The sequence below is a fragment of the Cynoglossus semilaevis genome, chromosome 8 (genome assembly GCF_000523025.1).
Source record: "Cynoglossus semilaevis isolate Cse_v1.0 chromosome 8, Cse_v1.0, whole genome shotgun sequence".
Lineage (NCBI taxonomy): Eukaryota > Metazoa > Chordata > Actinopteri > Pleuronectiformes > Cynoglossidae > Cynoglossus > Cynoglossus semilaevis.
In genome coordinates this window covers 5,240,252-5,260,472 of record NC_024314.1, presented here as the reverse complement: position 1 = coordinate 5,260,472, position 20,221 = coordinate 5,240,252, and the positions used below count along the sequence as shown (strand labels likewise).

Below are 20,221 nucleotides of genomic sequence, written 5' to 3'. Positions count from 1 at the left end.
AAACTTGGTCGACGGGTCTCCGGACTACAGAGAAGGAGTCGTCCAGCAAATAACATGGCAATATTATTGATTTCAGTATTAGGGTAAAGAAAGCGGAAAATATAATAAGTATATCAAATAATTTCTTTATAGAACTAGTCATAATCACATCCATCTGCTGAAAAAAAAAAAGTTGAAAAAAAATTGCTCCAGGATCTGATGCACACTTAAGATGAGAGCTTAGATGGACTGGTCTGTTAACTCATGGTAGGATAAAGAGACAAAACAGAGCTGAATGATTATTCAGAGATTAAATATTTGCATAAAAATATGGGATGAGCACTGGTTCCAACTTAGCATAAAGGGGTTCAACGGTGAATATTAAAATATTAAAGTGCATGAAAAACTTAGCATAAAGGGGTTCAACGGTGAAGATTAAAATATTAAAGTGCATGAAAATAATGCATACTTTGGCAGTGGATGAATAGTTAGAAGCAGAGTGCATTACACTGTGTATTATAAACCGGTTTTAACAATGGTGGGGACCTTGAAGTGAGCACACTGCTGTTAAAAGTGGCAGATGGACAAACAGAGCCAGGCCTGATTCTGGAACATTGAGGCCATTCATGAAGATGAGTAAATTCAATCCCCCAGCTTTCAGTGGTCAGCAGTACCTCACTTGGTAGTGACTTACGTACTCATTAGGGGAGCCTCAACGTAGACAGTACAGAGGCTGACTAATAACTGAAGCAAACGGAGCCAAGAAAAAGGTTAACCACAAAAGAGGGAGGGAAAACATAAATGAATCGAGCATTACAGACTTTTATATGTGTAGGCTACTTGCATGGTTGATTACAGGAAGAATGCTTGTAAACACTGCAATTAGTGGTAAAGCCAAAAACTGAGGTATCAGTGCACAAAGGTTGGTGCACAAGTACTACTAACTACATCTGTTTAGTTATACATATATGAGCTATTATGGATTAAATGAAAGTTGGGACCAAAAGCCCAGTTGATTTTTTTTTAATGTTTTTGAATATTATCTATTTTATAAGAAAAGTAGGTCAGTATTCCACATAGCTTTTCATGCCAGAGCTGGATTATGGCAAATAATAGTCAAACAAAACTGAAAGATTTTCTCATTGCATGGGATGATGTTTCAATATTATTAAATGTACTACAATTTCGAATGTTTGGAGTTCTGAATACACAGTATATTACAGTATTCGGTCAGTCAAACTTTCAGACTTTCAGTACAGGCAGGACATGTATTTACAATAACTGTTAGGAATAGGAAAATACAGCTCACAAAATTATGTTTTAAGGTTTTTGTCACACATAAAAGATACGTTTAAAGTGAAAACCAGCAACCTAGTTTTCTACAACGGATGACTCATCTTCTATAACTTTAAGACGTAAGTATGCATTGTGACCTATTTATTCGAATTCTGATGTTTTACTTGGAATGTTCTGTATAGAATTCAGTTTTTTTACTTTTATTTAATAAGTTTTGCTTTATTCTGAAAATTCTGAGAACAATACCAGAACTAAAAAAAAAACCACTTTCCTAAGGGGCCCAATCATTGCCCGTACACTTATTTAGATAGTTGTGTTTTCCTTAAAGTTTGCACACGAAAATAAAAACTCAAGAAACGCCGAGACGTGGCATTTTTTATTATTTACACACCTAAGAACTGGAGTGGAGTAAGAAATACTGAGCCAGACTCGGATCAAATGTCATGTGCTGACTGTCGGAATCTAGTTAGCCCGGAGGAGCTAAAGCTAACTAGCAACAAAAAAGAGTTACACTGCGAATTTTAAAATATAAAAGTAAATGCAACTGTGCTCATGTAATTAAACAAATTGGACAGAGAGGACATCGTTGCATCTGTTTGCTTAATGGCAAAGTGACAACGTAAAAGCATGTTCTGTTACATTTTATAAAAAGGTGGACTAAGTACAAGTGCGGCGCTAGTTAGCATAGCAAGTACCTTGTCAGAGTCGAGCTCGGGGTCCGCTTGGCTCAGTCTGTAAAGAAATGACTTGGGATCCCGGCACAGCGTTTGTCTGGTCGTGAGAAAATACGTGCCACCGACGTTCAGTCGAATCCACTTCGACGCCCCGACACTGGCCGAAAGGTTCCTCTCAGCGGGAAAATGGGCCACGCATCTCCGGGCAGCGGAGCCGCTCGTTTCGCAGCTATTCTCCGCCATCCCTCTCTGTCTCTCCTCCTTCTCCTCCGCCCAAGCCTCTGCTTTTCCCGGATCCGTCTGTCTGCGCGGCTGACAGGAAATATGTGAGCTGCTGCAGCCGCCGATAAACTTGGAAGATTCATGCAAAGCAAGACTGCCAGCTCTTCAGCCACTCCTACCATCTGACTCCACTACTACTGACAGGCACATCACTTATTCCAGTGGAAGGAGGAGGTGGAGGAGGACCTCCCATATTTATAGATTTATAAAACGAAGTTACACTTGAGCTCAGTCTTCTCATATATGGTACATTAAACCATATTGAAGCTGGGATGATGAACCCCTATACACCTTCATAAATGCAGCAGGTTTTGTTCTTAAAATCACCCATGCAGCGGTATTTCATTGAGTAACGGTAAGAGTTCGCATCTAGGACATTACATACAGAGATTTAGAAGCAGAGAAATAATCTTCTGAAAAGTAGTAGATGAGGTTTTAAAACTCAATAAACTAGTTGGTTACATTCAAAAACACAACAGTTTACCTACATTTAAACTTTTAAAGATATTATAAACTGACAGAGTGATGTCATTTAGACATTGCCTGTATCTTTTCGATGCTGCCCCATGTTCTCTGCTTCATTCAGTTTTCACATTGAAAGCTGGTTAAAATGAACATCACTCTATGGTTACAGGCCAGCAGGTAAAACGTGTGTATCTTTTTTTTTTTTTGTCAAAATCTTCAACATCATCATGGTCATACTTGACACAAATTTTCTTAGTTGAGTTTTTTAAAGAATTGAGGACATACAGTACCTGAGTTTTCTGAACTTGTATGAGTTTTTGTATGGATTTTTTTTTTTTTTAGCCCAATGGATGGCTTGAAATACTTTAGCACAGCTCTGGCAGTATTACCTTTATTTCTAAATATACTTCAATGGTAGTTGCAACACATAAGCTTATGAAGTATTTAACCAACAAGAATAACTGCATATTTTTTCCAACTAGGAGCTTTGTTTTTAAGTTTTTTTAAATAGGAGACTGGAGATATACTTATATATAAATATATATTTACGACCCCTAAGCCCATGTCAGACTCGTGAAGAGAAAACTGTTCGTGTTTAAAAAAATTGATTCCACGACAAACAAACAGACACTTTTAACGGGCCGGTACTTTATTTACATGCTGCAAAAAACGTGAGGTGCCATTGCCAATGAATGCTGCTGCTTTCACTGTGTCATGACTGTGGTTGGTAACAGAAGACAGGACACATGGCTTTTATTTGAATGCCTAAATCCCTACATGCTTTAATTACTGGACTACCAAGCATTTAAGTGGAAAATGTCATCATTCAACATCTACTGACCTAGCGCACATATAATCAGAGAGAGAATGAACGGATTCATTAAATTATCAGAATATGATTAAATCACTGAGCAAATAGAAAATGTATGATATAGTAAGAAAAAAAGCTGTAAAATATTATAGTTTACAATAATTATTCACATTCAAAGGCTTTACATCTCAAAACATACACAACATGGCCCCTGAACATGACTTCAATCCAAATATGATTCATATATTAGAATTTAAATAACACAGAATGAACTAGAGGCTAAACAATAGCCATCAAATAACCTTATACAAGAATAAAAATACAAAAACTGTATCCTAATATCATTGCATTACTTGCTTCAGATTTTAATAATACATCATCTGTACATCACAGTTCTAGTCAGTTACAAGCCAGGTAGAGTGTTCCATACACAATGTAACCGACTGCCAACAACTTGATTCAAACAGATTTTCTAACAAGAGGAAAACACTTCTCTAGTGCTTTCACGACTTTATAGACAGATACAGCAATTTTGTTGGTTATTTGGATCAGATGGATATCCTTTCACTGACATCCTACCACATCCAGCCCCACCCAGGCCCCAAGGCCTGAGAGTCTTATTCACCTATACTCCAGTCACACTGCACACAGACTCAGCTGAAGAAAGAGGTCCGTGGGGTAGACCTTAAGGTATTGTGTCAAAATTAAAAGCATGATGATGATACATATTGCTAAAACAAGAGTACAAGTTAAATGAATCCTTTTCATTTCTGTTGGGCCAAATGCCGGGATGGGGTTAAAAAAAAAAAAAAAAAAAAAAGGGCCGGACAAATGAGCCCAGTGAGGCGGTTCTGCCACTGGGGACAACAGCTCTACTGTGATTGCTTCAGTGAATGATAGTATGTCTACATTGTTCTTTTGATGAGAGATTTTATGTTTCCTGTTCAGCATGGGGTGGTCAGCAATTAAGAATTGTTTTTTTCGTTTCTTAACAAACTGAAGAAAATATGACTATCTCATTACAAAAAGTAAGCAATTGAAAAATTCACACCACAATGAAATAGCCAGTGAATGGTACAGACAGCCAAATCGTCCAATAATAACAATAGTGATGGTTGCTATTGCAGACAAAAATACCCACGTTAACAAAAGTTGAATAAACTATAACTCCAGTGCCCTGGTAGGGAGAAGCAGACAAGGCTGATCTACGAAAGTGGCCATGCAGGAAAGATAAGCAATTAATGATTAGAAAGTACAGACTAGTGGCATGTTTACCAATCCCCTTATAAGCAATACTTGTCTAGCTATGGAAGGCTCACACTTGTATGAAGACTCCCAGTCTCACTGCAGACCAGTACCCTGCTCTGAGACCTGAACAGGACTGCAAAAAGCAAGTACCAAGAGACAAAAATAAAACTACACAAAACAAATGTCAAAAATAATGACAAAAGAAAAAAGATACAGGATTTGAATTTTGGGAGGTGTGAGACTTTATCAGCTTACAGAATGACATCAATGAAGTCTGTGCACTGGAAGTGGGTCATGTTTATAGCTTGCATGTACGATGTAAGATTAGGATATGATTTACTTAAGATAACAGGATAGGCTATGGTTCATGAAAGCTAAATTTGTGTCATGGTATCAATGAAGCAGGAAACCAGTCCTTGCATTTGAGAGATAGTCCTAGCAGTATCCAAGCCTGTGTCCCTACTACAGGACACACTTGCCCTTCTTATTCCTCCTGCAGACTGTACAAAAAGCAGATGAGCATGGTGGCAGTCTCATCATCCACACATGGGGAAAAAAAGCAATAGAAGCCTCACAGAGAGCACAAAGAACAAGCAAAGCAAACCCTGAATCCAAAAGTTGTATTTTTCCCCATGGTTCTACTCAGGAAAACAAACAAGGTCTAGATGCCAGCGTCTCTAAGAGTTTGTTTATACTGCGGCGATGAGGGCACTAAAGAGGGTGTTACCCTGCTCAGTGATTGGCCTCAGAGCTAAGGGGGAGCGGCCGCAGGAGGATATGTACTCCTATAGGCCAGGGTTTTGCTGCCTTTGATAGATCTTTCTCCACACTTCCTGGATCTTCTTGCACCATCTGTCAGCGTTTCCACTGGGGTCCATCAGATAGTATGTTCGGTTAGGCTGCAAATATTCAAACAAAAGAAATGACACAAAATTAACAACAGGAGTGAAAAGTTCTTTGAAGCAGGCCAGGAACTAGATATTGTTAGAAAAAAGAAAAAAGTGAATTACCGTGTGAACAAAGAACGTTTTAAAGTTCTTGGCCTCAGGGCGTAGCTGTGAGGACCATGGAATCTCCCCTTTCAGGACCTTGTTTACAGGATCCACATAGTACAGGTGTGGTCCTTCAGTAAGAAGCAGCTGTCTCCGCCGAGCAAACAGACCCTGCATCGGAATGCAACAAAGTTCTAACATTAGTTCACCAACAGAGGGGGTTGTTGGGCCGGTAGGATTTTTTTTTTTTTTTTACAGAGACTGGGAATCCCCTTTTATTTCCTATATGCTGGTACGATGAGCTCACTCACTCACTAAAGAGCTGCAGGAAAGTGAAGCAGCACCATTAACAAGTAAAATTGTAAAGATCTAGGCCTTGACTATCAAACTCATCTTAAGCTACAAAATGCAAATAAGAGTTAAAGCATTTTAAAAAATAGGTCAATTTGCATTGAATGACTAATTTACTTGTTAAACCTAAAAGTTTTTCTTTTATGTCACTGATAGACTGCGGTACTCGCAGATACAATAAGGACAGTTGCTATATTGGAATGAAAACATGAAAACAGACTTATCGCTTATCATACAAGCTCAAACAACCAATCAACATATGACACAAAAAAATTCACATTTATTCAGAGAGCCAATGGATTTAGTTTAGATAATTTCTTTTTACAATGACAGATAAAACAAATACTTCTAGACCAGGGTTGTCAAACTCAAATTCACAGTGGGCCAAAATTAAAGACTGGGATGAAGTCATGGGCCAAACGTAATATTTATTTAAAATTTTACGGTAATTGTGAATGTTTTCCCTTCTCTCGAGATATGTAATGTAGAATTATTTCATATGGAAACAAACTTTTGCGTAAACACTAAACATAAAACAACCAAAGCCTAATATTAAAAACACATGAGAAATTAAATTTGAAATAAAACACAGTGGTATTTATTTCTTATGTCTTTTCATCTGTAGCCTCTCGAGTTCCTTTTTAATGTAAATATTTTTTTCACAGGCCAAAAACAACAAAAAACAAAACAAAATGTATGTGCTATAAGAGCACATACACCACTAATACTACAAATCCTGGCATTATATGGGGCTAAGTACTTGCAGGCCAACTTCAGTATACATTTAATATGATCTTATGGGCCAAATATAATTACACTGCAGGCCAGATATGGCCTCACGTGTGTTCTAGACTATCATTTCACTCACCTTTCGTTTATCCACTGGTCCCATTTTTAGGATTAAATTATTTTCAACAAACTGGTGCCTGCATAAAACAAACAGAACTGGATTATTGACAGGCTATTTTTTTTACAGTCTAGTTTCTGGAAATCTGGAAGGAAATCCAATTAATTCTTGCTACACTAATTAACTTGAAATGTATTAAATTCTAAATATACAGCATAGTCTTATAAACTAACACATGATTTAAATATGGAAAGCTGGGTTTTACCAGGGGTTTCCAGTGGTTTGTTTGTCCAGCAACAGCCGTTTCTCCTCTTCAGTGAACTGGAGGTCTAGCTCAAAAGAGTTGTTGTCCAAGTCGTGGATGTACTGTTCAATGTTGCTGCTGGACCTCTGGGGCGGCGTAGATTCATGTGGCGACAACGAATGTGACGAGGTGGATTGTGCCACCTGCATGTTGCTGAACTGGCTCAGGAGATCATCGTACTAAAGTTGGAAACAGACAAGAATGAAGTAAGACATGTAAGAAATTGCATTGCAGGAAAAAATCCAAGATTATTTTTGACATTAGCTACATTACAGCTTACATTCCCATAGCAGTCCTCATCATCCTCAGACATGGCTGGCAGGTACGGGGTGAGCTTGGGAGGCGTCTGTAGGTGCAGATTGCTCCAGGAGATAGTTTCAAAAAAAGGATGCTGCTTCAAAGGGTCATAACCCCCCATCTCTTCACAGCCGATCCGCTTGGAAGGGTCAAGAGACTGAAGGGGGAGAGAAATGTGAGATACATGCCCTACCATGTAAAACATTAACATCTCTGATATCTGTAATGAATATTAATCACTCACCAAAAGCTGTTTTACAAGATCCTTTGCTTTGGGAAAAAATTTCTCTGGGAATTCATACTCCAACTTGATTATCTTTTGGAATATAAGATACTCATTTCTACAAATGACAAACACAGAGGAAATTAATATTACAAAGAGTATCAGGAATCTTCTGATACTATTTTTGGGACATAGGAAAAGATTGTGTAAATGATCAAACTTCTTGTCTTTGCAAGGGATTGAGTCTTGGGTGGGAGTGTCTACCAGTGTAAACAACTCTGTAGTTGGCATTAATGATACTCAATAATGTTAAAAGCCAATGAGGAAGTGGGTGTTGGTGGGGAGTCAGGAGCAGCTCTTAAGAAGACAGGTATTTAAGACTATGTTTGACAAGAGTACTGTGCATGATGTGGATAACTAATGAGAAAGAGTTAAAAAAAAACTTTTGTTGGAATATGGTCAGAGGTGTAATTGGCCAACACCCAATCGACTAGGGATATCCAACTAAAGCACCTTCACCTCAGCCTGTTTTGCTGCAATACTGCGGGCTGAGACATGCCTGTCATGGTGTGCTTTTCTTATCCAAAATATTGCTGGTCTCAGTAGCAAAAGGTATTAAGTTTTTTTTTCTGGAAAAGTGATTTGAATACTATTAATACTTACCCAGCTCTGAATGGTGGTAAACCAGCCACCAGCTGATAGATAATACATCCCAAAGCCCAGAGGTCAGAACTAATGGAGGAAAAATAAATTAAATAAATTATAATTTTGTTTTATGCAGGGAAAAAAAGGGATGGAACAGAAATTATGATATGTATTGCAAGATGAGAAAAATCTAAGATACCTTTTGCAGGCTGATTTTTCAGTTAGCAGCTCAGGAGACACATACTGTGCTGTCCCAACAAAGGAGTTTGCCCTTGCTGCAAAACAGTACAAATAAAAAATATATAAAACACAAAGACATTTGTGTGATCAGAGGATTCACAATTAAAACAAAGGAATGTCTGCCCTCACCTTGTTTACTGTCTGAAGATAACTGTTTTGCTGTCCCAAAATCTGTTATTTGGATGTGCATTTCTTCACTAAGAAGAATATTCTCTGGTTTCAGATCTCTGCAATGAACCAGTTAGGTGTTATGACAAAAACAGTAAAAGAAATGGAAATAAATCAGCAACTAAAACTAAAGCCTTACCGGTGTATTATCCCCTTATTGTGCAAATATTCTAGAGCACAAACTATTTCAGCCGAGTAGAATCTGGTACAGGTTTCATCAAACGAACCTATTTTGCGGATGTATTTTAGGAGCTCTCCATTCTTGGCATAGCTGAGACCAAAATCTAAAAACAGCTAGTCAAGGGAAATTGTGTTCATTAAGAAGAAACTGAAGACCAGAAAAAATTAAAACACATACAACTTAGATCTATGAATGGCACTTGTCAAAAGGATACACAACTTCTCATCATCTTGAAATGTGAAGTAGAGTTTGACGAAAAATGGGTGATCAAGATTTGACATCAAATCTCTTTCTCTTTTCACGTACTGGGTTTTGTTCTCCTTCATAATATGGCGCTTCTCTAAAATCTTAACTAGATAAAAAAAATATATATTACTAAATGATAAGACAAGTATTCGTTTAATCTTGATAAACGTTGCTAAATTAACCAAAACATTTTGTGTCATTACTTACTTGCATATTCTTTCCCTGTTACCTGCTCTCTGGCTAGGACAACCTAACAATTGAGATAAGACAAACATCTTGTCAGTCTCAGCAGCTCTAGAATCACCTAGGCCCTGTTTTGTTATATCACTTCAAATTAACTTTGGATGACTCATGCCAGTACATTAATAAAAGAATGTTAACATGTACAAACATCTACCCAAGTATAATTCAGAAACTGCAGTGGAATGTGAAAAACACACCGTGGAGAAGGAGCCTTCTCCCAGTATCTTGCCAAATTTGAAGTCCTCTGGCTTCTTCTTTCGTGGCTGTGGGGTCTGCACAGCTGGCTGCGCACGGAGGTCAGTGACCTGACTGCTGGCAGACGTTCCTACAGCACGTGCCTCCGAGGCTGATCCCTCCATGGTGGGACAGTGGCTACTGCTTGCGCCTGGGATAGCAAGTGGCGAGCAGGAGTCAGGGTGGTTTCTTACCATTGATGGATGCGAGCAGGAACAGATGACAACACTGGGCTGAATAGGCACAACATCATACTGAAACCCGAAAAGGAAGGATTGAGAAAATAACTGTCAGTGTGATGCTGTAATAGTGCTTGTTCAAAATAAAATAATAATAAAAAAACTGCACTGACTGCCCAATAAAAGGGAAAGAACAAAATAAAGTAGTAAACAAAAGAAGTGTATTCGCATAAAAATTGAACTCTACAACATTATTAGTCAACATTTAAAAAATATTTTCAGGTGGTTCTCAGCAATGGCATTCAATAAGCTTATCAAAATCTCATAAAGCTTCCTAGCTATATGAGATTTTTTCAATTCCAGATGCATCAAAACTTTTCCACAGAGGTGGGATTGTGTTCTTTGGGATATAAGCATCTCTTTTTCTTTTCAAAACAAGGGCAACCTGTCATTTTAATTTTTGCAATGATTTCATGCCACATACATTAATGAGTTCTTTCAAGTCTTCTTTCAATAATACTTGAAACTGTATTATTGTATTTTACCTCTGTCAGTTTTCTTTTTAGCATAACAAGCTCCTTTAACTACTTCTCACTCCAGTTCTTGAAATGCTGGATAAAAATAATTGGAAATGTGACTAATAATTTCTCTCTAACTGTAACACGACATACAACACCTCCCCATGGGCGGCTGCAGATTTGTTCGGCTACGCAGTCAGTTGTACATTTAAAACACATGGCAGGTCTGTTAAACGTCCGAGGCAGTTTTATTTGTTTTATGGTTTGGTTATTGCTAGTTACTTCACTTGGCCTAGCGTCTACTCATTCAAAACCAAGGTGTGGCCAATTTAGCAGTCTTATCCGTGGTTTTACTTAATGGCTTGATAACTGGCTGTGTAGATATTTTCTGATTAACTGCTAAGGGTTAACCATATTATTGTGGACAGAAAAAAAGCAGTCTGATATAAATCTATGCACTGGCACTTCGGTTACAAGAGGCCTGTGTGTATCAACTTTTCGTATGCTAACGAAAGTCCCTTAGCAGGCTAACGTTAGCTCCTGCTGCTTGTCAAATAAAGCCGGGCGATCGCTGACAGACACTTACAAACTTAACGCTAACTGCCAGGCAATTGTGCTAACATTAGCATCCTATGAAATGTGGACATAACCACGCATACGTATGATGAAATGCAAGCTTCGCGAAGTCAGCGTGTAGATCGCAAATGTTAGAATTATGGAAATAACGCGTTGACATTCGATCTACAGAAGTGTTAACCTTAAAACGCGAAGCAGAGGTGGAGCATTAGCAGGTAGCATTACCCTCGTCCAAAAGCGCGAAGCTGTAGAGCTAACCTTGACCATTACATAAATAATAACTACATTTATTGTATAAACTGTTACATAAAAGTACCAGAAAGTGTAGCTGAGATGCTTTAAGTATTTTCTTGCCTTATTAGCTAAAAGTAACAACCCAACAAACTGAAATACCGTCTCAAACGCTCAGTGTTATTAGCAAACATTAGCAGTCGCCTGCTAAGGCTGCTAACGTAAGAGCCACCGTTTGCGGCTGTTCGGCTCAAGGCCCAGCTGCCCAACTATTTGTTGTCAAAGAGCCGCCGGACTGGACGTTTTCAGCACCGGCTTCGAATCGGGGTTCGTTTCAAAGTTGTAACACTCACCAACTGACTTGTAGCTCTTGCCATGGGAGTTTTCCTCTAGTATTTATTTGGAGTAAAATAATTAGACAAGCTCCAGTAATGGCTGCCTCTGCGCCTTCATTTTCGAGCTGTGACGTCGTTCCACAACAATGTGAACGCAGGACAGCAGAGGAGAGTCCCGCTGTGTCCGCCCCCCAATCCACATTAACACTAACTTTTTCACCAAATTCTGAATTTTAAGTCATAATTCTGGCTTTCAATGCCAAAGCGAGATTGTAGTGAAAGCCACGACTTAATTACAAAATGTATTTGTTTGCGGAATGTGAACATTTAATTCTAATTTTTAAAAATATTTCAGGAAACTCTATATTAAAAATGCTAAGAGTATATACTTCATGACCTTGAAGACATTTGTCTCGAGTTTAATCCTAAAATTCTAACTTATTTCATTTTAAATAAATTAATTGTTGGGTTTTTTAGGGGTGGTGGTGTCATAATTACTTAATACAGCAGGGAAAAGGACCTCTTACAGCTTTAGGAATTTTTAGTCAGGATTCTGGTTGATTCTTGAATTAGAGAATTCCAAGTATGCCCAGAGGTTTAAGATTATTTAAAGAGAAGTTTTTTAAAGGGAAAAACATTAAATCAAAATAAAGTCTTCATAAAAATACTTACTGACCTTGAAGTCAGAAGTTCTGACTTTGAAATCGGAATTTATTATACAATTTATTATACCTAATAAATAATATTTCTTAAAATCATCTAATCTTCTAAACTTGAAGGCAGTTGCTAACCCTTCTTAAAATTATGAATTAAAATATTTTTAGTTAAAAAAACAAGAAATCATTGTCATTGAACTTTTTCATTAAATACTATTTTAATTATTTTAAAATAAACACAAATCAAGTTTTTATCCCGTATGAGATTTCATGAAATTTTACAATATTGATAAAACTTTATAAAGAACTTTGTGTAAAAATCGTAATTCACTCAGTACATTTTTCAGTACTTGAGGAGGATGATTGTTAAAATGAGCTTTATTGTGATCATTATTTCGATTCAGTCTCTTCTACATCAGCACAATGTGAATCGGCTCTCAACTCGCTTTTTTCTGTCTTCTCAACTTCTGCTTCATCGTCAGTTTGTTCATCTTCTGATTCATCTTCTTCACTCAAATCGTCATCATCATCAGGTAAACTAAACAGAGAGAAAACAGACGGATGCTATTTGATTTAGTCTTTTGTAATCAGACTTGCGTAAACATTATGATGGTAGCTAACTGATTTACATTTAGTAGTAAAAGTAACATTCTAAAGATTTATAGAACAAACTGTGTTACTAGTAAAATAGACAACACATAACCAAAATTAACCCAAGGAGCACTGAATACTTACCACTGATGTCTGTTTAGATTTCTACATTCTACTCCTGAATCAAGATCAAAAGGATCTGTGAACAAAGATAGATAAGATTGCAATGATTATAAAAATCATTACGTACATCTGTGTGGAGCAATTTTCCATTAAATAAAGGAAACAAATCAGTATTCTCGAATCTGGGTTGTTCAAACATGTTTTGGAGATGTTACAAAACTTCAAAATATCATTGGACTAAAGTCAGAAAATTAAAGTTAGAAATATATTTACATTAATTTTAAGTGTACGTAGTGTAGTGTATGTTAGAATTGTCTAACAAAATGCTTAAAAATAATGGAAAAACTTGCAAATATTTGCAGAAAATAAATCCAGTAGGTGGCAGCAATACAAAGGACAAAGATATATCGTGTTTAAATTAACGTGGTAAGTTTCAAAAGGGATGTGGAATTTTGTCTGCCAGTTTAATATGTTTCTGTTTTTGTGACTAAAATCTTGATAACCTGATTTTACCAAATTCCTCTTCCTCGGGTTTGGACGTAAGAAAGTCCTTCTCTACAGAGAGCAGATCCTCTTCTGACTTGCATGCTGCATACCGCTCCAGCAGGGTTTTATTAAGGTCCATGAACACTGTGCCCCACTTAAATTTCTTCAATAAGAGCACAGCCAGTTCTTCAAAACCTAAAGAAAAGTGTCACAGTCACCTGCATACCTGGATACAAAATTGAACAAGTACACCTATCTTTATGAAGCAAAGCTTCTCTTACCTACGATGCAGAATGTAGCAGCAAAAGCCTCAACACATGATAACTTGCAAGGTTTGCCATAGTTAACAGGGTTTGCAGCGACAAGGTATGGCAGCAACCTGGGATGAGCTCCAATCATCTTATTAAATGGCGTCTCCTCCAGTTTGGCCCAGGAACAGTCAATGACTGCTAATCCACACTGAGCCACAATTTCTCTTAGAATAAAGGGCAAAAATATTTTACATTACAAGCAGAGTCATTTGAACCTAAAATGTATTAATGAAAAAAAGACTTGCTGTTGGATTTTCTTGCATGCATGTATATGTATGGATGCATTTAAACAGTTATAGTACTCTGTGTGATAATACAGGAGGTGTAACATACTGTACCTGTCAGCTGGTGAAACATATTTTGTACCCATTGGGCTCAGTATGAGTCCGTTAAACCTCTGATTGAGACGCAAGTTGCGCACAAAGCCTTTGCGGACCAACTTTCTTCCAGTGCAACGTTTGGGATCACAGTGACCCAACTCCCACATGGCAAGTGGACATGGCAGTTTCACCGGATTGGCCTCTGCTCCTTCCTCCAAATGAAGGCTTGCTGAAAATTACGAAGGGGCAGAACACAAAAAAAATCACTGATGTGTCTATAAACAATATCTCAAGATGCCAACATGTTGCCCTGTTGTGTTTTGATTGAACAAGTGATCAACCAATTTTCTGTAAACTTAGCTTATTAGCACATTTAAAGACACCTTCCCAACTTCTTCGACATATACTTTACGTGTAGTTAAGATAACATTCGACATCCCATTACCTTCAAAAGCAGTATGCATTTCCTCTGTAAAAGCCTCCAAGGATTTCCCTTTCATTTTATGTCTCTTGTCTTTGCCCTTGTTCTCCGTGCGGGAAAACTTAGCTGGTTTCTTTTTCCCCATTTTGTAAATAAGGAATAAACAATAAAAGTTGTAAAATCAAGAGCAAAAAGCCAGTGTTTATGTGCAGACTTTAGCCAGTTAGCTATTTAGCTGCGAGTTCGTCTTAAATATCTCGCATTAAATATTTGCCACCGATTAACTTTTAAATTGTATAAACATTAAGACTATATTCTCTGTCACATTCTTACTTTACTTCCTAAAACTTGTATTAACCCAAAACAAACGTTTCTGTCCTTGTTGTAGTTGCCGCTCCTATGAAGACTGCTGCCAGTCATGTCTGGCTGTCTGTCTTCTGGTGTGTTCTGTGACTATTAACACTTCTTACTTTACTTCCTAAAACTTGTATCAACCCAAAACAAACGTTTCGTTGCTTTTACTCTGGCCCAGCGTGGACAGTGCGTCAGAGCGCTTCAAGGCCGAACGCGCATGCTCTAATTCGAGCACGTGATTTGTCACATGATCATACTTATTATACCGGAAGTGTCGACGGGTTTTAGTTATTAAGAAGCAATGAACCTCATGTGTTTAAGACAGTCAACATTAATAAGACTAACGGTCTTTGTGTCGTTCTCAAGTAAGTACTTTTATGTTTAATCCATAACATAACTTTTATATCAGTTTGACAATATCAATGTACCGCTCTATGTTCTTCAGCAGCCTTTGTGTTTTCATTAACCTGCTTGTTTTCTACACAGTTTACTATGCATATGCTGGTAAAATGAAAATAGTCGAGGAGCCAAATACGTTTGGGTAAATAGGCAAACCACGTTTTTTCCCCCACACTTTATGTATACATTCATGGCTGACTGAGGTTCTCTGTGTGCAGGTTAAACAATCATATTCTCTCTCCAGGAAACAGACTGCAGCCCAAAGTTAACCCATCTTCAGTTTCTGGTGAATTTAGTTATTGGGGAAAATGGGAAAGAGGTTTATTCAGATCAATCACAGATTTGTCCCTAAATTACACCAATGTTGTCATTCAGGTCCAGAGCATCTTCATTCGCTTGCGGGAAAGTGCTTCACTCTCATAGAGTCAATGTGAGTATTGCTTACATCGGTGTTTCTTTTCTAAAAAGTGAGTCACAAATAAAAATATGCTGCAAGAATAGAAGGCCTTGGTAATAATATTACAATGGTAAAGGTGTGTTCAGCTGTAGTTGGTGTAGGAAGGTTCACATATATCCCATGAACATAGCTTTAATGTTTCTATGATATGACATATTTAGAAGGCTGATGTGTAATTGTTGCATGAACTTGCCTAAATTTCCAGGTACAAATATGAATTTTGTCCATTTCACAACATCACTCAGCATGAACAGTCATTTAGGTGGAATGCCTACAATGGGATTCTGGGGTAAGTTCTCTGCCGTCAGTTGTAAATATAAGAGAACCAGTCGTGTGTGGCCTCAAAAAACACTTTGTTCTCCTTAAAAAGGATTTGGCAGGAATGGGAAATAGCAAACAATACTTTCACCGGAATGTGGATGAGAGATGGAGACACATGTGGAGTCAAAAACAGAGAGACAAAGGTCAGTGTGGTAGAATAATTCTGGCAATTTTCACAAAAAAATAAAAGGCATTTAAATTTCTTTAAATTAGTGGCTATTGTGAAGTTTGGCAGACATGTAAAAGGGGACACAACCAGGAGTAATGCAGATATTTTATCTAAATGCAAGATCTGGCTGTTTTTTAAATTATATATTAACACCTTTCCGAAAAAACAACACAGAGTTAGAAGGAAGTTCTTTTAACCTGTACAGAGGCATTTTAATCTCTTGTCTAACTTGTTCATTGTCATACATCTCCAGGTGCTTTTGGTTTGTGGTGAAAGCAGCAAACTGACTCAAGTCTCAGAACCTAGCACCTGTTTGTACTCGCTCACTTTTGAGAGTCCACTCGTCTGCCATCCACATTCTCTCCTAGGTGAGAACAAAGAACAATCTCACTGCACAAACCAGGGGCTGAGTCCATTTTTGTACTTTCAATATTTGCATACCTCTTTTTTAAGTCTACCCAACACTGACTGAAAAGCTACAGGAGGAATGGGATGAAGCAGAGCAGGCTCGTTATGAGGGGCTGCTAACTGAGCAGGTAAGCATTTCTAATAATTTTTTTATAAATAGTAGCAAATATTCATCTAATTATGTTATAACAAGGCCTTATTAAAATGTTTCAGGGCTACAACAATCTCTTGAGGGACATATTTGAAGAAGCTAGTCTGTTAAAGAGCCAGAAGGTGAGGGTGATCAAGCAGCCAGAGGTTGTAGCCAGTTCAGTTCCACCGAGCACATTGCAAAAATGTTACGAGGTATGTGCTTACCGAGATTAAAATGTGCTTCTTTTAATGTATTAAAAAACGTAGCTTACTACATTTCATATTTTAACAGGACCTACAAAAGCAGTCAGAAGAGATTGCGAGACTGCGAGCGCTTCTTACTCAACACAACATTCCTTTTGATTCTAAATCCAGTAAGTCGTGATCACCACTATTTCTCCAATCCATCTTCATTCAACTGTTATGTTATGAAGTGGTGTCTGTTCTTCTTTGGATCACAGGTGAAGTCAAAACTACAGCGAGGGTGACACATCCAAAAGGAGACACTGGACTCAATGTGTTGTGAAAAATATTCAAGAAGTGATCAGAGACAGTACTGGACAATACTCCTGTCACTCAAAGAGGTACTTTGAGTGTATTTGGTGTGATAGTGTGGAAAAAATGAACTGGAACATTTTATTGTTCTCCTCCAGGTACATATGAAGGTCAACATCTTTGGGAAACAAGGATGGTTTAATGAATGAATTATGGCATTAATTTATTCCTAGATCAGTTTATGGAAAATGTCAATAATCTAGACTTTGAATGCTGTGAGCCAGAAGACAGGCGCACTCATACAACAGCCCTTTCTGTCCTTTCTGGAGCTCCTGTCCTTGGTTGAAAAAAAACAACAACAGACAAATATGATGGAGACAAGTTTATGTATAAATTCCTACACAGGTCAATTTATGAATTGCTGTTTAGATGAACTGAATTGTGGATGTATGTGTAAAATCCATTATTTACATTTATTTTGCAATAAACATGAAACTGGAATATTTATCCAAACAAAACCGACCCTGGTGTCCTCACTGACGACAGGCTTTCACACGTTCAAACGTGTCCAGACTGCAGACATTCCTGGGACTGAACTCCATCGTCACTATGTCTGTGTTATCTGAAAATCACTCTTTAAATTTGTTAAGTACAGATGTGGTCAGAATAAATTCTGGTTTTTAAGACATTATGTACATAACATGAATATAAAAGAAGAAGAATTCATTCAAAAAAATGAATAAAAAAACTTCTGTGGAGAAAACCGCCAAAAGCGTTGAACATAAAAGGAGAGCCGTTTTTTTTTAATACCACAGATTTGAAATCAGTCCGTCTGTAAATGTGATTCTGCTGTAACAATGAAGTCAGAGTCATGACAGCAACTGGATGACTTCTTTGGCTCTGTGCGCCCTCTGCTGGAAGAGCGCGTCATCCGGGGCTTCTCCTGACTCCTCAACCACTGCTAAAGCCTTCTGCACTGAAGTGTCCTTCGCTGCTCCACGTAGACCCTCCAGGTACGATAACAACACTGAGAACTTTTTATCTGGAATCTGAAAGTATAATTATATAGTAAAAACGTGTTTTGTTTTATCTTTTGTCAGTAACCACACAGAGGAATTGAACAAAGGACAATGTTAAAAACTGTATGAATGGTGTGTACTGTAAAATTAATTACAATGTCTTAATAAGTCTTACATTTCTAATATGTAACAATAAAAAAATAAAAAAATAAAATATATATTAAAAAAAATATTAAAAATATGTATATAACTTAAAAGGATTTTTTTTTGTTACACATTTGGAAAACCCAATCTGCAAACAACCCTTTCTGCAACTTTCCAAAATTAACAGCACAAAGATGAAACTTAGATGTTTGTACTCAAGCTAAGCACAATGTCTCTGTCTAGAACAATAAACTGCTGATTCTTTTTTTTTTTTTTTTACCTTCTCAGGGTCGAACATGTGCTGTAGTAACCACGTCTGCCTCGTCTTCTGGAACTTCCACTGCGCTCGCTGCTCAGACCAGCTGTAAAACACAAGAACACGTGTGAGTAATATAAAGAAATGGAACACAAATTTAGTAAACTTTTAAATGACAGTAAACCAAAAAGGCATTAAGCAGCCAAAAGAAGCAAGAGTACATCAAAGTAGGCTGAGAAACAGCTAAAGGTTAGCCAAAGTGATAGTAGGTAGCAGCTAGCTAAAGGGATGTAGTATATCTACACTCTCACCACTGTAGATAATCCAAAGCCTGCTGGGATGCAGTTGGTCCAGCAACTTCTGTCCGTTCCAACGTCTCTCCCTCAGCTTTCAGTCTCTTCTTCTCCTCCTTTTTCAGGATCTTCTTCATCTTCCTCTCCAGAACCCTCCTTTCCTCAGGTGTCAGATCCTCCTCCCCCTCTTGTGCCTTTAAGTCACGTGTGTCCGCTGGGCGCCCGGGCAGAACTGAGTTCTGACAGATCAAATCAAAATAAAGGTTATGTTTAAATCAACTCTTTTACTTTGTCCAGTGTTGACAAACTGTTGACTGTCTAACTTGACAGTATTGTGTTTTTCTACTAGCAGTGATTCAAAGAGTCAAGTGACTGAAAAATAGTACAGTATTTTTAGTGTTTTAAAACCAGTAATGTTTTACATTTTCTTGTGGTAACCAAGTTAAAATACATTAAAACATTGTTTGTTTTTGCAGAGAAACAGCATTAAATGACTTCACCAGTAAATCAAATCCTTTTATTATCCACAAAATAAAAACATAAACATGTTTTGTCAGTCTCAGTTTTCACCCGAGAAGAAACTTAACTTCAGCCTAAACACTTTGATTTGTCTTTGCAGTCAATTTAACACCACAGAAGGAAGACAAGACAAATGACATCTGAACACACTTCAGTGTTTGGATCACTTCCTGTTGTGTTGCTGCACAACAGTTTCCTGCATATAAAGGGCATATATGTGAGGTCATCACACACACACACACACACGCACGCACACGCACGCACACACACACACACACACACACACACACACACAAATAGCCTGAGTGTCTGTTTAAAAAAAGAATCCTGATGTGCAGCTTCTGTAGAAGTGTATTTTCAAACACCTTTTTTCACAGTGCAAATCACTCTCTCTCTCTCTTTCTCTGACACACACTCTTTGTTTCTCTCTCACCCACACACTCTCACACACTCTGTTCAGCATTCTGTCTCCTTCCCTCTCCCACTGTCTGTCAAACATTTGGTCTGTTACTCTTCTTTCCCTCCTTCTCTCCCTCTCTCTCATACACACACCTTTCTTTCCCGCTCACTTTATGATTTTTCTCACACACTCACACATATACACTCTCCCCTGCCTCTCCTTCTCTACCTTTCCCTCACCCATTTCTTATTCCTTCCACCGCTCACTCACACCCCCTCTCTCTTAATCTTTCTTTTTCGCTAACGCTTACTCTCTCTTTCTCTCTCACACACACTTCTCTTTTTTTCACTCCCTCTCTCACTAACTCACACATATGTATACT

General features: G+C 37.8%; 5 protein-coding genes across 9 annotated transcripts in view; 1 reads left to right on the top strand and 4 right to left on the bottom strand.

Moving 5' to 3' along the window:
* The window catches only part of kctd5b (potassium channel tetramerization domain containing 5b), a 14,667-nt gene extending 12,118 nt beyond the window's left edge, over positions 1 to 2,549 (bottom strand). Inside the window, exon 1 of one of the 2 annotated variants that reach the window (XM_008314231.3) lies at positions 1,971 to 2,549. In XM_008314231.3, coding sequence (XP_008312453.2) covers positions 1,971 to 2,192 — 222 coding nt within the window. In that variant the 5' untranslated portion in view covers positions 2,193 to 2,549. The remainder of the gene's footprint in view (positions 1 to 1,970) is intronic. The other variant, XM_017034088.2, reaches the window with a different exon arrangement.
* A 778-nt stretch (positions 2,550 to 3,327) lies between these two features.
* pdpk1b (3-phosphoinositide dependent protein kinase 1b) lies at positions 3,328 to 11,739 on the bottom strand. The gene is made up of 14 exons (XM_008314215.3): positions 11,584 to 11,739; positions 9,690 to 9,980; positions 9,457 to 9,499; positions 9,218 to 9,355; positions 8,962 to 9,106; positions 8,784 to 8,881; positions 8,614 to 8,689; positions 8,433 to 8,501; positions 7,791 to 7,887; positions 7,530 to 7,703; positions 7,211 to 7,428; positions 6,967 to 7,024; positions 5,766 to 5,918; positions 3,328 to 5,654 (listed from the first exon to the last, which is right to left on the bottom strand). The coding sequence occupies exons 1-14, from the start codon at positions 11,605 to 11,607 to the stop codon at positions 5,541 to 5,543; spliced, it is 1,698 nt and encodes a 565-aa protein (XP_008312437.1). The 5' UTR covers positions 11,608 to 11,739; the 3' UTR covers positions 3,328 to 5,540.
* Positions 11,740 to 12,581: 842 nt separating this feature from the next.
* Positions 12,582 to 14,841, bottom strand: tsr3 (TSR3 ribosome maturation factor). Its single transcript, XM_008314214.3, has 6 exons — positions 14,498 to 14,841; positions 14,071 to 14,281; positions 13,703 to 13,896; positions 13,449 to 13,616; positions 12,957 to 13,011; positions 12,582 to 12,759 (listed from the first exon to the last, which is right to left on the bottom strand). The coding sequence occupies exons 1-6, from the start codon at positions 14,616 to 14,618 to the stop codon at positions 12,612 to 12,614; spliced, it is 897 nt and encodes a 298-aa protein (XP_008312436.1). The 5' UTR covers positions 14,619 to 14,841; the 3' UTR covers positions 12,582 to 12,611.
* A 215-nt stretch (positions 14,842 to 15,056) lies between these two features.
* Positions 15,057 to 17,721, top strand: gnptg (N-acetylglucosamine-1-phosphate transferase subunit gamma). Its single transcript, XM_008314208.3, has 11 exons — positions 15,057 to 15,192; positions 15,314 to 15,368; positions 15,445 to 15,512; positions 15,602 to 15,656; positions 15,889 to 15,972; positions 16,054 to 16,147; positions 16,427 to 16,541; positions 16,627 to 16,709; positions 16,795 to 16,926; positions 17,006 to 17,087; positions 17,175 to 17,721. Exons 1-11 carry the CDS (start codon positions 15,129 to 15,131, stop codon positions 17,237 to 17,239), a joined length of 897 nt encoding a protein of 298 aa, XP_008312430.1. The 5' UTR covers positions 15,057 to 15,128; the 3' UTR covers positions 17,240 to 17,721.
* Positions 17,576 to 20,221, bottom strand: part of chlsn (cholesin) — a 10,732-nt gene continuing 8,086 nt past the window's right edge. For all 4 annotated transcript variants that reach the window (XM_008314213.2, XM_017034089.2, XM_008314212.3 and 1 more), the window contains exons 4-6: positions 18,939 to 19,159; positions 18,652 to 18,733; positions 17,576 to 18,257 (exon numbers count right to left, since the gene is read on the bottom strand). In XM_008314213.2, coding sequence (XP_008312435.1) covers positions 18,078 to 18,257; positions 18,652 to 18,733; positions 18,939 to 19,159 — 483 coding nt within the window. In that variant the 3' untranslated portion in view covers positions 17,576 to 18,077. The remainder of the gene's footprint in view (positions 18,258 to 18,651; positions 18,734 to 18,938; positions 19,160 to 20,221) is intronic.